The sequence below is a fragment of the Populus nigra genome, chromosome 11 (assembly GCF_951802175.1).
Source record: "Populus nigra chromosome 11, ddPopNigr1.1, whole genome shotgun sequence".
Classification (NCBI taxonomy): Eukaryota; Viridiplantae; Streptophyta; class Magnoliopsida; order Malpighiales; family Salicaceae; genus Populus; species Populus nigra.
In genome coordinates this window covers 859,866-875,846 of record NC_084862.1, presented here as the reverse complement: position 1 = coordinate 875,846, position 15,981 = coordinate 859,866, and the positions used below count along the sequence as shown (strand labels likewise).

Sequence of the window (15,981 nt, the reverse complement as noted above, 5' to 3'; positions counted from 1 at the left end):
TTACCCTCTGATTTTGGTATTAGTCCCATTTTTAACATTGAAGATCTTACAGAGTTCAAGGACGATGTCGAAAACATTACTGCAATACCAGTTCCGGCCATAACACCAGTACCACGAGTTCTAGAAATTACAGCCCCACGAGATGAGATTGCTGCCATTCTTGACCATCAATTTGTTACAACTCGTCGAGGAGGTTATTATAAGTTCTTAGTGCAATGGAAAAATCGTCCAGGTTCGGACTCTATCTAGTTGCAAGCTTCAGAGATCAAGCGTTTACACCCACACCTATTTTTGGCATACACCAGTCAAAACTTGCCAGAGTCAAGTTCCTCTATCTAGTTGCAAGCTTCAGAGATCAAGCGTTTACACCCACACCTATTTTTGGCATACACCAGTCAAAACTTGCCAGAGTCAAGTTCCTCTATCTAGTTGCAAGCTTCAGAGATCAAGCGTTTACACCCACACCTATTTTTGGCATACACCAATCAAAACTTGCCAGAGTCAAGTTCTTCAGGGGGACTGGCAGTTGATGCAAATTAGGGAAAAGGACTCCCTATAGTTCCGTGATCAAAGCCTCCATCTACATGGGAGCTGCTGCAATTTTGTTTCTTTTCTGTTATTACCTTTTCTAGTTTATTACTTTCCTAGTTGGAGTTGGAAATCTATTATGTTATTGTTTTCCTAGTTTATTATTTTCCTAGTTGGAACTGGAGATTGTATTAGTATTTAAGGGAGGATGAAATAATATGAAAGGCAATTATTTTGGCCATCCTACGACTCTGAGTTGAGTTTTCCTTGGAGTGATTCCAACACAAAAGAGATTCTATGCTAGTCCCTGTTTTGGTATTCAGCGTGAGGCTGCTCGAAGAAAACGTTGACACCATAGACGGGACAGGTTGAGGTTATATAGTTGTGGGCAGAGAGGATCAAGTTAGGTGCAATATACAATTTTAGTTACACAACTAGGTTGCAAGTACCTTATCTTACTCCAAAAGGTGGAGGGTCATCAATGGAGATGGAAATTTGACAATGCTGCAGCAGCTACTTTGCATGGAAAGTAGGACGAAAAAGAAACAAGAATCTCAGATTCAAGTGGGTGTGACAGCAAATGAAGATGTGCATTTCTCACTCATCAATGACAGAACATTTGAGCATACTTCTTAACATTATAACAAAATCTTGGTATGAAAATATTTCTTTTCTTAGGTATAACTAATCTTTTAATTAAATCTTTAGAATTAATACATATTCTAATATTTCTAGTTTTTTCTAATTACTAGATAACAACTTCTAATTTTTCTTGATATTTCTTTTTCCGGCCGATATTATGGTATGACTTATACTTGCCATAATATACATCCTATAGTTTAGCACTTTTTATAATAATGCTAATATCCTATCTACTGCATTGGTAAGATCTGTCCAGCTTAGGCTGTAGAGAACTAAAAGTAATCATACTTCAACGATGACTAGTTTCCAAGCCATTGGCATTTGGCTTATGCCACCAAGAGGAGGGTACCATACCTTTCCTTAAAAAGGGAGAAATTTTACATAGCTAGTTCCTGCTCATACCTCCCATGTTGCTAATGGACTCTCCCTTCCCAACTTGTTATCGTGTAAACTTAATAGACCTCCTAACCATGTAAAAAACCATGGTTAATCGTAAAATCGATGTAGATTAGTAAAAAGAATTAGTTTATGGCACATTATCATATGTGGTTTGTTGTTCCTTTGCTTTTTAATTTGTTTTTTTACTTGAAAATATAATCAAATAAGTTTTTTTTACACCAATATATCAAAATATTTTAAAAACACCAAAAAAATATATTAATTTAAAGTAAAAAATAAAAAATATATTAATTTTTTAAAAAAATATTTCCAAATGAAAAAATATATAGTTTTTGGTATCTTTGTAACCCTTTTTTTTAAATAATAATAATAATAAAAAGAGTTACAGCCAGGCTAAATTTGCATCCCTTCTGTCTAGTCTTTGTTTTAAAGTTGAGGCACCTCATTTTCCTCGCTTAAAACACGTGAGTAGGAAACTCGGTTTATGTGACTCGAAAACATTAATCGCATAATATAAATTGAAAATTTTGAATTGAGATAGTTCACAAATATGATTTCACAATATAGTAGTGATATTCTACAAGTCTCAATAATTTCAAAAAAAGTTTAATTTGAAATAATATATTAGATAATAATATAAAATTATCTATTCAGCTTCACCAACCTACTTAAGTTTTTGAGATTGATACCAAAAATTTAAAAATTAAAATTACCATAAATTTAGTTCCTTTAATTTCACTATTTCATGATCGAGTTCATCTAAAAACTTTAAAGGCTTCATTAAAATCATATTGTTTTTGCACAGGACGTGTCTAGTACGTACTGCTGATATGTCTATTCAACATTATTAAGATATTGTGATCTCAATATTGTGATCTCTGTTGAAAGCTAGCTAAATGGTTCAATGGAGCTTAACTTGCTATTCGTTTTCGTTCTCCACGTGAAGAACAAATCTAAACTTGTTCTCGTGTATGGTACGTTTGAATTGTCTATGGCAGCAAGCTCCTCCAATATTATTATTCATCCAAATTAATATTTGAGGTCTTCCTTTATGCGTGTGTGGTCGGAGTGAATTGTCGAGTGCATTTAATTCTTTTTATGTCTTCTTGCACTGAATTGTCAAGTGCAGCTTATCTTAATTTGTCCTCCATCACGCACTCTTAACATCGAAGCTGGGCTCCAGGCTTTTTGGCTGTGAAAAATGATCAGTAACATATATATTTTATTCCTTTTACATTATATTTTTTTAATATGTTTTAAGCTTATTAAAAGTTATTTTATGAGTTTAGCATGTTTAAAAGACTATGAATTAATTACTAAAATATAAAAAGTTTTATATTTTATGTTTTAGACTTTTGTTATTCGTTTCAAGTTTTTTACTAAGTTGGAGTTCTAGAATGGAAATTTATGTTTCATCAAAGTTTTCTAAAAAAAATTATTATGGGCAAAAATCCGAGTTCGCTTGGGCCTCTAAATGGAGTCGCAAAATCAGACCTGAATCTTATTTGTGGTATGATTTGTTGTTCACACAGAGCATATTTTAACCTTCAAGTATCGAAATCAGGCGGTTCAAAAGCCTGCATTTATCTACATATCCAAAGCTACAACATTTATGAAGGACTCAAGGATAGAAAATATTATTTTCAATACAAAAACCTTGATGCAAGTTGGAGGGGGGGTTTTATTTCCTGATCTGATGGGAAATTGATAGAATTAGGAATCTTATCATTAAGAAGAAATTTGATGGGATTGGAAAGATTTTATGTAACAACCCTAATAGTTAGATCAGTTTATCTGTTTAACTTCCATGTAAAAGGTAAACGGAGCATATATATATATATATATATATATATATATATATATATATATATATATATATATATATATATATATATTTACATTGAGTTCATCGAAATTTCTAACGAAATTTTGACAGAGTCTCCCCTATACCGAGAGATCCTAAATTATCGATAATTTACCCTTCACGCATTTATAATCACATCCCACCCATAAACACATTCACAATTGGTCTAATTCAACCATTTAATTCATTCCAGAACATACTGAGGACAAAAATTCAGACTCAATCTCCATCTCATATCATATGCATAAATTAGTAATTAAGAGAAGCATCCAGACACTGAAATTTCATATATAAACACAACACAGTTTAGCATTCTAAAGATAAACTAGTACATTATAATACCCCAAGCATATATTGATACATTTAATATTCCAAACACAAAATAATACAAGAAGTATACTATTATATTCAGGTTACATGTTTACTGCATAACAAAATTACATGAATAATCCCTAAGTTCCTAACTTATACTAAAAGGGATCGAAGAACTTAAATTCTATTCCTGACGTGAATGGGAGGGACCTGCAAACCATAAATTTTTCATGTAATTAAAAAAAATACAAACAATTTCACGGAAAAAAAATTATACAACACATCTACCTACTTAAGTCATATGCAATTCTATACACCACAACTAGCCCCTTTTAAGGATTAGCAAATTTGTTTCCTTTAAGTATGTCCTTTTTTTTTGTAATCCAAGCTCTGATCAAGGGTATCCACTCTGCCACTTCTCCCCACATTGGGAAGACTACTGCCGACACTAATGACCCTCCATTTATAATAGCCTGACCCAACCTGCGGTATATTATCCACTCTGGGCCTTACCGCCCTCATGGTTTTGTTCCTGGTGATGCGAACCCACTTCTGAGCCTAACGCCCCAAAACGCGTACAACAGATCAACGATCAGCACTACTCATAAAGCCCTGGCTCTTGACGCTCGCTTCCGATATGGGATATCACAATCCCCTCACCTTAAGACGAGTCGTCCTTGGCTCTGATACTAAAAGTAATAGCCCAGCCCAACCTGCTGTATATTGTCCGCTTTGAGCCTTACCGCCCTCACGGTTTTATTCCTCGTGACATTTGGTATCAGAGCCGAGGACTGCTTGTCTTAAAATGGAGGATTGTGATATCCCACATAGGAAGCGAGCGTCCAGAGACAGGGCTTTATGAGTAGTGTCGGTCGCTGACTTGTTGTAAGCATTTTGAGGCGTCAGGCTCTGAAGTGGGCTCACGTAACCAGTAACAAAACCGTGAGGGCTGTAAGGCCCAAAGCAGACAATATATGGGAGGTTGGGCCGGACTATTACAATTATCAACCTTTAGTTAGCCACCATAAATCAAGAATTAAATCTAGAAAATCAAGGGTTTTTTTAGATTAATTTTTCATTTAACCATAATTTTTTTAATTAAAATAAATTTCCATTAGATTCTTTGATATTATATCAGAAACGTGACGACTAAACAATTATGAGTTTGAATCTCATCTATTTTTAATTAATAAAAATAAATATAAAATAGTATGAGTTTGTATAAATTTTAAATCTAAAACATTTTTATTTAAAGAAATATATTAAAAAATAATATAAATTAAATTTTGAAAAGAGATTAAAAAATTCCAAATCATGAATAATTTATTCTCCCTTTCCAAACCATATGATCCGACAATATTGTGGGCTCTCCCTGCTAGTGTGCTGGCCCTGTAGATACTGACAATGTTGACTTTCTGTTGCATACTTATTATGTATTCCGAGGAATTCTTGAACAAGAGTGTTAAATACGATGAGAAATCATACTATCACAGCTTTTCTACGAGGTTGACGAGAAAGTTACCAAATTTTCCACTGAATAGATAATGGAGGGCCCACGTTGTCAAATTCAAGCAATCGAGAAGACTATCGATCACCCTTAACGACAAGGGAAGATAATGGATGGCCAAAGTTGTATAATAATATAAAATTATCTATTGAGTTTCTCCTGGCCACTTAAAATTTTAATTATATACCAAATTTTAGCTGCAACTATTTAAAGATTAAAATCATTATTTTCATTTTATGCTTATTCACCTCTAAATAGGAAGAAAATTTTGTTTTATACTTTTATTTTATTTTTATTTTTATCACTTTTTGAATACAAAAAGATATTTGAACTCAAGTCTTTCTTTTGTAAAAAAAGAAATTGAGAACCTAATGGCAGTTTAACTCAATACTAGAAAATTGATAAATACAAACAAAAACACCGACAAAATTTTTCTATCGATATATTCCGATGTCTTTACCGATAAAATTTTACATCTCTATAACTATCGGTAAACACCGACAAAAATATTTCCTAAGTATATACTGATAAAATTGCAATGGAAAAATAAGAAATGAACAAAAAAAACAGTAAAATGATATGTAACTTTTACAAACGACATTACCAACAAAATTAACTCGATGGTAAAGCATGTCCATAAATATGCTGAAGAAAAAACTTCCTCGATATATGTCAAGGGAATTATATATGGAGGGTATTACAGTGGGATTCAAAAAAGACAAATCATATGGTGACATGATATCTGTACCAATAAAATTATTCTATCGGTCATTTGATTGATAATATTTAATTTATGACTTGACAATCGACCATCATATCCCCCTTCCATGTATCCTTCTTTGTTATCCATTTTTTTCGGCATCAAACAGCCACCCCCTCCCTCTAATATTAACATAATTCAACCTTCCACAATAAATTCGACCACCACAACACTGAGTTTGTCAATATTCATATTCTAATTCAATTTTTCTAGAATTCTCCACTTTAATTAAGTAAATCTATCCTTTTTTATTCGAACTCAATTTTAAAATGTTAATTGTTTTTGAATTTTTTTTAGCATATGTATTTTTTTTGTGTTTACTTATTTTATAGTTTTTTTTCTCATACAAATTTGTTGTATGAATTTATGATTTGTACATGTTAGGATTTGTTTTTCTCATACAAACTTATGTTGAATTGTTTTCTTAGGTGTTTTGTGATGAAATAAATAATAACTTATTTAACAGGTTTGTTTTATATTTTATCAATTTTATTGCCGAGTTGAAATTTTCGTTAAATGTGTAGAAATTTGAAGTTATATCGATAACTTATAATGAATTAAGAGTACTATTAAAATAGATTGAATAAGTTTTAACTAAACTAATATTTTTGTAAATTTATTTAGTTAACGTAATTAATTAATACATTTTGTCATTATTAATTTATATAGGTTTGATATAAGTAACGGATGATCATTCATGGATGTATCAAGATTCACCCCAAGGGTTGCAGATGATGCATTATTGTAATAAGGTTCAGGGTTTTATTAATTATGCATTATCTAATCTGAGAAATATTAGTGGAGGCGGTATTAGATGTCCATGTAAGTGGTGTAAAAATAAAAAGTTTCTCGATCCAAATATTGTAATGATGCATCTTCTATAAAAATGGCTTATGGAGAAATACTTGTTTTGGTATGCACATAAAGAACCGTATGTTCATCATGATACCATGGTATAAATGATAGTCGTGTCAACTTCTAGTTCTAGCAACATGCATGGATTTGTAGATAACAATAGTAATCATAATATGAATATGGTTATAGATGTGATGAGAATGAATCATGGTCATGTTGGTCAATATCCAATTCTAAATGAAGAACCATTATAGAGTTATGGTTAAGGATGTGATGAGAATGTTATACTACCTTGAAAATATAGAGTTGACCAACTGTAGAACATGTGGGCATTCTTTTTATAAACCCAGAACTGATAGGGGAAGGACTCTTGTCCCATATGAAAAAATTAGATACTTTCCAATCACACCTAGACTATAGAGATTATTCATGTCACTAAAAACTGTTGAACATATAACATAACACCATTCACATGATACGATGGATAAAGTGATTGTGCACTCTTTCAATGGTGAAGCCTGGAAACACTTTAACAATGTGCATCCTCAGTTGTTAGTGGAATCAAGGAACATGCGTCTTGGGTTATGAATATTAGATTCAATCCATTCGAGTCATTTGTTGCTACTTATTCTTGTTGGCCAGTTATACTTATGGTTTACAACTTTCCATAGGGGATGTATATAAGGTTGTAGTTCATGTTTTTATCTATGGTCATACCTGGTCCTAATAGTCTAGGTTGGAATATAGATGTTTGTTTTTTACCGTTGATTGATGAGTTGAAACAGTTGTGGTCATCCAAGGCTTGGACTTATGATGAATCGAGGAAACAAAATTTTCTGATGAATGTAGCTTTTAAGTGGACTGTCAATAATTTTCCAGCTTATGGAATGGTTTATGATTGGAGCACGCATGGAAAACTAGCATGTTAATATTGTATGAAAAATAACAAGGTATTCACGCTGACAAACTACAGTAAAATATCTTTTTTTTACTGCCACTGACAATTCTTACCAATAAATCATAAGTACAGAAAAAACAGAAATGACTTCTTTTTTATCAAAGTTAAAAGGGAGGTTGCACCATTTCTTCTTTCTGGTGAAGAATTATATGACGTGGTGTCAAAGTATAGTGATATTATGTTTGGTTTTCAATCTAATAAGCAGAAGTTTTCTGGATTTGGTTTGACCCATAATTGGGTAAAGCGAAGTATTTTCTAGAAGCTTCCTTATTGGAAGATCAATCTCTTTCGTCATAACCTTAATGTCATGCACATAGAAAATAACATGTTTGAGAACATTTTCAATATGGTTATGAATATAAAAGGAAAGATAAAAGATAACATTAAGGCTAGAATGGATATAACTTTGTTTTGTGAAAGAATGAAGTTAGTTTATGTTGGGCCACGGGTGGCAAAGCATAAAACCATCTTCGCTTAGAAAAGAATGCATAGTTACTTGTCTACCAATGGCTTAAAAGTCTTTGTTTTCCTGATGGATATACCTTGAACATATCAAGGTTGGTGAATTTGAAGGATTATAAATTGTATGGAATAAACAGTCATGACTGTCACGTGTTTATGCAAACACCCATTCCATTAGCTTACTGGGATTTATTGCCAAATAGAATATGGGATGCACTCACAAAGATCATTTATTTTTTTAGAGATATATGCTCCAACAAGTTGCAAACACAACATATGGAGAGGCTTGAAACAAATATTGTTCAGACAATATACAAACTTAAGATGATATTTTCTTTATTGTTTTTCGACTCCATAGAGCATCTGAAGCAAAAGTTGGAGGCTCAGTCCAATATAGATGGATGTTTTCATTCGAGAGGTTAGGGATTATACATGCATCATAAGTAAAATTTTATTCTTTTTTCTTGCATAATTAAAAAATTCATTTAATTCAATACAGGTACTTGTTCCACCTTAAAAGAAGAGTTAAAAACAATGCACATATTGAGGCTTCGATATGCAAGGCTTATATTGTTGAAGAGATCTCAATATTTTTCTTGTACTATTCCGAGCCTCAATTGAGAACAAAAATCAACCGCGTTTCAAGGCATAACGATGGTGAGGAAATGACTTCGAGTAGGAACTTGTCAATATTCTCTCATCTTGGACGACCCGTGCCAAAAAATATTGTGAAGGAAGATATTTGTCAGAAATTAAATTCAGACAAACACATAATTATGTGATATTTAACTGCGATGAATTGAAACTTTTTATTCAGTAAGTATACTACTTAACATGTCATTATTTTTGAATAATTTATCTCTTATAATATCATAAACTGATACATTGTTGACTTTTTTATGGGCAACATCGTTAATTTTTACTATTCCAAAACTCACAGTTGACTGAATCCTAAATCTTTCAATTACTCATTAACTATTCATGGTTGTACTTCATGTACCAGGTTTATCAACTGGGAGATAATGCTAGTAATATTTCATTTTTACTAAGTTCGGGTCCTGAAAGAAAGGTGAAGTGTTACAACTGGTATTTCATCATTAGACAAGTGTTTTATACTGAGGAATATGTGCAGATTAGAAAGACATATAATAATGAGGTTTGTATTAAGAGATCGACTTTTAATAAATTTGAAATTGACTACTACGGAAAGTTAGAAAAGATCATTGAATTGCAATATTATAGCAAGCAAAATAAAATATTTTTATTCAAGTGCTATTAGTATGACACCACTAACAGAGAAGTCATAGTAGATTCTCATCATGGTTTAGTTGAAATTAATTGAAATGCTAGACTCCGCAATGTCAACGATGTTTTTGTTTTCACCAAGCAATGTTAACAAGTTTATTACACATATATCCCTTTCCTTTAGAAAGGGTCGTTCAAGAGTTGATTTGTTATCTGTAGTGAAAATCAAACCCAATGGTCATTTCAAGGTTGTTTAGGATAACAACGATGAATTAACAGTGGGAGATTATGTCTTTCAACTTAGTGAATTAGTTGATTCATATCGAGTTGCTCCATCTAATGACTTGGAAGAAAACTTAAATTTTCGCATCACCGATAATATTTTTGTTGATGTTGATGTTGATGTTACGTTGAGAAATTGAATGATGTTTTAAGCTTCAGATGACATACGCAAGTCAATGAAGATGATGATAGCGATGAAATCAATGTAGAAGATTGCGATGGAGATGAGGATAAGTCAATTGACGAAGAAGAAAACAATTTCGATTAATTTACACAACACAAATGTGTAGTGCCATAAACTATAATGTAATTTTCATGGACGAAATTCACTTTAATATAATGACAATGATGTTAATTTATTACCAAATGACAAGGAAATATTTATTTTATTATGGTGATGTGAAATGATTTTATTGTGTTGTGTGTGTAGTTGTGAATTTAAGTACTTGCACGATGAAGATATAGGAAATACAAATACAATTTGGCATCATATAATGTTTTACATCGATGGAATGTACATTACACACAGGTATACTGATGGAATATTTTCATCAATATTTTCCCGAGAGCTATGAGACTGTTTACTTCTCAATGCGTTGATAATTATTGTTCACTACACATGGGTATACCGACACAACGTGTATACCGACATAGTATGTCTGTCGGTATTTTCCCGAGAGCTATGAAACTGTTCACTTCTCAATGCGCTGATAATTATTTTTTTTTTGACTGTTCACTTTTGTTTCCAAATGAAATCACCGATGGAATGAAAAGTTGTTGATAATATTTAGAGAGTTTTCTAAAAAAAATTGTGCAAGTTGAAAATTTTCATTTGACCATATCAACAGAATCCGGTGGAAATATTAATATATAATGTTACGTTTGTGATTCCAATGGCAAAAAGCATCCAGATACCAAGACCATTAAATTTTAATTTGACTTTACAAACGACATCACCGATGAAAATATTAAAAATATTAATATTTAATGTTTTGTCTGTAATTTCGTTAGTAATACTAAATTATAAGACCAGAATCAGAACAAACGAGACTTGATCTTCTTCTCTCTCTCATTTTTAGCCGAAATCAAGGATCATCTTCTCTTCTTATCCTCAGGTATGTTGTCTTTTTTCATTTTTCTTCTTATTTTTTTTTAGTTTGTTAACAATCTCTCTTTTTTTTTTTGGAAGAGATTGTTAATAAACGATATTATTGAAGCAGATGTCACAAAACGATATTATTGAAGCTTCAATCATGGTTGAATGGTAGCCTTTATCGATAGTATTGGGAATGAGGGCAAATATATATCACAATTAGCTGTGAATATTAATGGGTGGAGCAATTAGCTGTCTCTATGTTTTTCATTTGTTGATTCTACTTTCCGTCCAAAAAAAGTCACAGACAGGCACATTGAAGGAGTACATGGATCTACAAGATTCCACAATGAAAGTTTCACCAACCAATAGACTGTTATCGTGTTCTTTGGGTTGGAAATTCTTTGGGTGGGTCTTGTTGCTAGCTTCTTACGGTTGATTATTTTGCCTACGGAAGTTCTTGTTTCTTGAATTTGATAGCGAGTGTTTGATAAGACTTCGGCAAAATCTATCATCAATTCTCAAAAAGAAAAAAAAAAAACTTGTCTATACCTTTTTCACAATGAATAGTTTTTATTTTATTTTAGTTATTGCTCTTTTAATTTTTTTAGCGATAACTTAAAATTTTATTCCATAGTATTGATTTTCAATTTAAAGTCAGAAAATTCTCAAACCCTTCATATATGTGACATCATGCAAAGAAAAATAAATTCTAATGTATAAAACAGTGCCAACATAATTTGAAAGAAATAAAGTTTGATGATGAAATTCATATTACAAAAATTTATTGTTCCAATTGACAATTGTAAAGAAGTAGCTAAACACTATGAGAAGAGATCTCCCAAACTTATTGTGCAAAATGCCTTCGGCAGTGGAGGCCACTTAGCTGTAAGATCCAAATAAATTTTTTCCATTGTAGGCCGAGATTGGGGATTGGGATGCAAGCATGCAAGTGCAATTTTCATCATGTGGACAACGCCCTCTGCTGCTCCTTTTTTAGGAAGTGAGATGCGTTGGTCTAACACATCCTTCAATAGTGCATGTTGAGTAATCGGTGGCATCGATGATGACGACGAAGATCCTGGTGATAAGAGTGCTGAAATGAGGTCGCCTGGGTGCCTTCCTGTCATCACCTCCATTGTTACCACTCCGAAGCTATAGACATCACATTTTTCAGTCACTTTCATTGTGTAAGCTAGCTCTGCCAAATTAAAAAAATTGATTATGCTTAGTTTTAATCAAATAGTTGAAAGAAAAGACTTTATAATAAAAGCTAAAAAAGCACTATTATTTTCACTATAACACATTAGTAACTTGATGTTGAAATAAAGCTACGCACCTGGAGCAGTATATCCAAAAGTACCTGCAAATGAGGTCCAATTGGATGAGTCAGGCATCAACATTCTAGCTGTGCCAAAGTCGGATACGTGTGCTTCATATTCCAAGTCCAGAAGGATATTATTGCTGGTAATGTCTCGATGAATGATTGGAGGACAGGAAGAATGGTGCAGGTAGGATAAAGCTCCGACCACCCCTTTCACAACATTTAGCCTTTTCATCCAATCGAACTCAATTGCTTGTTCCTCACTGGTTATAATCTTTCTCAAGCTTCCTCTTTCAATGAACTCATAAACCAAAAAAGAATGCTTTGCATGTGAGCAAAATCCATACATTTTCACAATATTTCGATGTCGAATATTTGCCAACACACAAACTTCCTTTTCAAAAGCTTTAAAATCGGACAACTTTTCTGTTTGTGACCGGTGAAGTTTCTTCACAGCAACCACCTGTTCTGTTGGCATCACGGCTTTATAAACAGTTCCATATCCTCCTTCGCCGATGCAGTAGTTGGAGTTGAATTCCTCTGTAGCTTCAACGATATTCTCATACAACTTCTTCCCATCATGGCCCAATATCGTGAATATGTTTCGATCTTGCTCATTTTCCGGCTCATCTTTTCTCTTCCTAGCTCTTTGGCGGAGAATGAATAAAGCTCCAATCACAACAAACACTAAAAGCAAGCTTCCTAAAAGAGGGAGTACAATCAAAATCACAAGTTTGTTGCTCTTTCTCTTAACCGTTTTGCTGTTTTTTGGAAGATTGCATGGCTTTAGACCACTGGCGTTGCCACATATACCCATATTATCCCTTAATGCCTCAAATGAAGCGTTGTGGAAAGCTTTGATATCGGGAATGGGGCCTTGTAGCTTATTGGATGATATATCCACAGTTGTTAAGCTTAACATTTCTTTGAAAGTGCTCGGAATCCGTCCAGAAAGCATGTTGTGAGAGACATTCAGAGTTTCCAACTTTTGCAGTTGCTCAAGTTGCCTCGGTATCTCTCGAGTCAGGAAGTTGCAGCTAAGATCAAGAACTTGAAGAGAAAGTAGAAAGCCTATCTCACCTGGAATGCTTTCTCTAAATTTATTACCGCTGAGGGTCAGCAACAATAAATTTGAGCATTCCCCAAGTTGTTTTGGAATCAATCCACTCAGATTATTAGATGCTAAATTAAGGGTTTGAAGATTGGAAAGCATCTTAATATCCAAGGGAATGGCACCTGAAAGATGGTTGTTGTTAAGAATAAGCTTGTACAACAACTTCAACCCCCCTAAATCTTTTGGGATGGTTCCTTTTAACTGATTTGATGACAGATCAATCAAGCGTAATTGAGTAGCCTTCCCAAGCTCTGGTGGTATCTCACCAGAAACATTATTGTTTGAGATTTTAAGGCTTGTCATGCTACGACAATCTCCCCATTTTGAAGAAAGCTCACCATAAAAATTATTGTAACTCAAATCAATATAATCCAGATGTTGATAGACACCAAAAACCTCATAAACATTTCCTGTTAATTGATTCGATTCAAGTCTTACTCGGTGTAAACTAGTACAGTTTTTCAAACTTTTCGGGATTGGACCTGAGAAATAGTTGTAGGCAACAGAAAAGTTTTCCAATACTCCTCCATGGAATAACTCTTGTGGCAAATGACCCGTGAATTCGTTGATAGCCAAAGACAAAGTATTCAAATGGGTGAGATTGTTCATCTCTAAGGGCAATGGGCCATGAAGTTTGTTCTCAAGTAATCTCAAGTCCACAAGGGATCTAAGTTGTCCTATTTCTGAAGGAACACGTCCAGATAAATTATTTTGACTTAGAATAAGTTCAGTAAGCATTGTCATGTTTCCAATTGAATTAGGGATTCCACCGGTTAAAACATTACTTTGCAGGGTAAGTTCACTAAGAAACTCTAGCAATCCAATTTCATGAGGAATAGAACCAGAGAGTTTGTTACAACAAAGATAGAGTTTGGATAGATTTCTCAAGTTTCCAATGGAGGAGGGGATGAAACCAGTGAGATTATTTTGATCTAGTTCTAAAACAATGAGCATGGTCATGTTTCCAATAGAAAAAGGAATTGGACCAGAGAGTTGGTTAAGAGAAAGCTCAAGGGAATATAAGTTTCTCAAGTTTCCAATGGAATAAGGGATTTTACCGGTTAAAAGATTACTGGACAAGCTAAGTTCATTGAGAGACTCTAACAACCCAATTTCTTGAGGAATAGGACCGGAGAGTTTATTGCCCCAAAGATAGAGTATGAATAGGTTTCTCAAGTTTCCAATAGAGGATGGTATCAAGCCAGTGAGATTATTTTGATATAGTGATACATCAATGAGCATGGTCATATTCCCAATAGAAGAAGGGATGGGACCAGAGAGTTGGTTGTCAAGAAGGTGAAGGTAAGATAAGTTTCTCAAATTTCCAATGGAATAAGGGATTCTACCGGTTAAAACATTACTTGATAAGTCAAGTTGATTGAGAGACTCTAGCAATCCAATTTCTTGAGGAATGGAACCGGAGAGTTTGTTACCCCAAAAATAGAGTATGGATAGACTTGTCAAGTTTCCAATTGAGAATGGGATGAAACCAGTGAGATTATTTTTAGCTAATGAAATAACGAAAAGAGACGTCAACTTTCCAATTTCATGTGGGATGGTTCCAGAAAGAGAATTGTTCTGAAGGTCAAGAACAAAAAGATTACGGAAGGAGGAGAAGTTGAAATCATAAAGCGTACCTCTCAAGCCAAAGTCTGCAAGGCTCAAATTGGTGACGCTTCCAGAATTGTCACAAGTGATTCCAATCCAGTTAATGCATGGGCTAATGCCGACCCAGGAAGAAAGGAGAGATTGACTTTGGTTGTCAAGACTGGCTTTCCATTCGAGAAGAGCCCCAGCTTCTGTATTATTACCAAACAGTGAAGTTGTGGAGGGAGTGTGTTCAGCTAAAGTAAAGTAAGAAGAAAAGTTGAATATGTGAAGGAGCAAAAACAGGATGTGGAGAAAGAACGAGAAGAATGGTTTGTTTAGCAAGGACGTCGTCATGGTGTGTTTTCAAGAGATATAGGATATGGTTTGCTATGGTAGATTAGGCTCTTCCATGGAGAGGTATTTATAGGAAGGAAAACATGATTTGAATTTTTTTATATAAAAAATATTCATTGAATATTACATCTCTTCTCTAATTAAGTTGAAATTAACTAGACTATGATGGCTCTCGTGCTTGACACGGTAGTCTAATTTCTGATAAAATTCCAATTGAACTTTCTTTCCCCTTTCCATATCATATATAGTTTGCGACATTAACTGGAAAGTCCTACGTTCACATGCTCACTGCCTTGTGTATACTATGAAGGGATAAAGGTCTCTAGAATGTCAATTGACTATGAAAGTAAATAAAGGGCAATAAAAAGCAAAGAGTTTTATGAAATAAACTTTAATCTCGAAAGTTTTTTTTAACAATTTGAGAGTTCATCAATAAATTCAATGGGAGATATTGTAATTGACGTGGGACACACTTGTGGGTGTATCGCTTTGTAATTTCCAGTTCATCAATAATTTCTTCTCCCTTGCCATATTTTCCACTGAAAAGACAACTGAAAAGCGTATGTGAGAGACTCACCAAATTTCCATAATGGAGGGCCAACTTTGACGAAGAGATGAGAAGACTATGGATCAGTACCCATAACAACCACGCGAACAAGTCAAACAAGTATGGTCCTTCAATGAGCCTGGTC

At 33.6% G+C, this 15,981-nt stretch overlaps 1 protein-coding gene across 1 annotated transcript; it reads right to left on the bottom strand.

The window, feature by feature from the left end:
• Positions 1 to 11,643: 11,643 nt before the first annotated feature.
• On the bottom strand, positions 11,644 to 15,338 carry LOC133668293 (probable leucine-rich repeat receptor-like protein kinase At1g35710). The gene is made up of 2 exons (XM_062088069.1): positions 12,247 to 15,338; positions 11,644 to 12,108 (listed from the first exon to the last, which is right to left on the bottom strand). Exons 1-2 carry the CDS (start codon positions 15,287 to 15,289, stop codon positions 11,732 to 11,734), a joined length of 3,420 nt encoding a protein of 1,139 aa, XP_061944053.1. The 5' UTR covers positions 15,290 to 15,338; the 3' UTR covers positions 11,644 to 11,731.
• Positions 15,339 to 15,981: the final 643 nt, after the last annotated feature.

Bases quoted from the DNA above. Each gene is read 5' to 3' on its own strand.
- LOC133668293 (XM_062088069.1), bottom strand. From the start codon at position 15,289: ATGACGACGTCCTTGCTAAACAAACCATTCTTCTCGTTCTTTCTCCAC. The intron at 12,109-12,246 runs GTGCGTAGCTTT...TTAATTTGGCAG, and splicing joins TTTTGGATATACTGCTCCAG to AGCTAGCTTACACAATGAAA.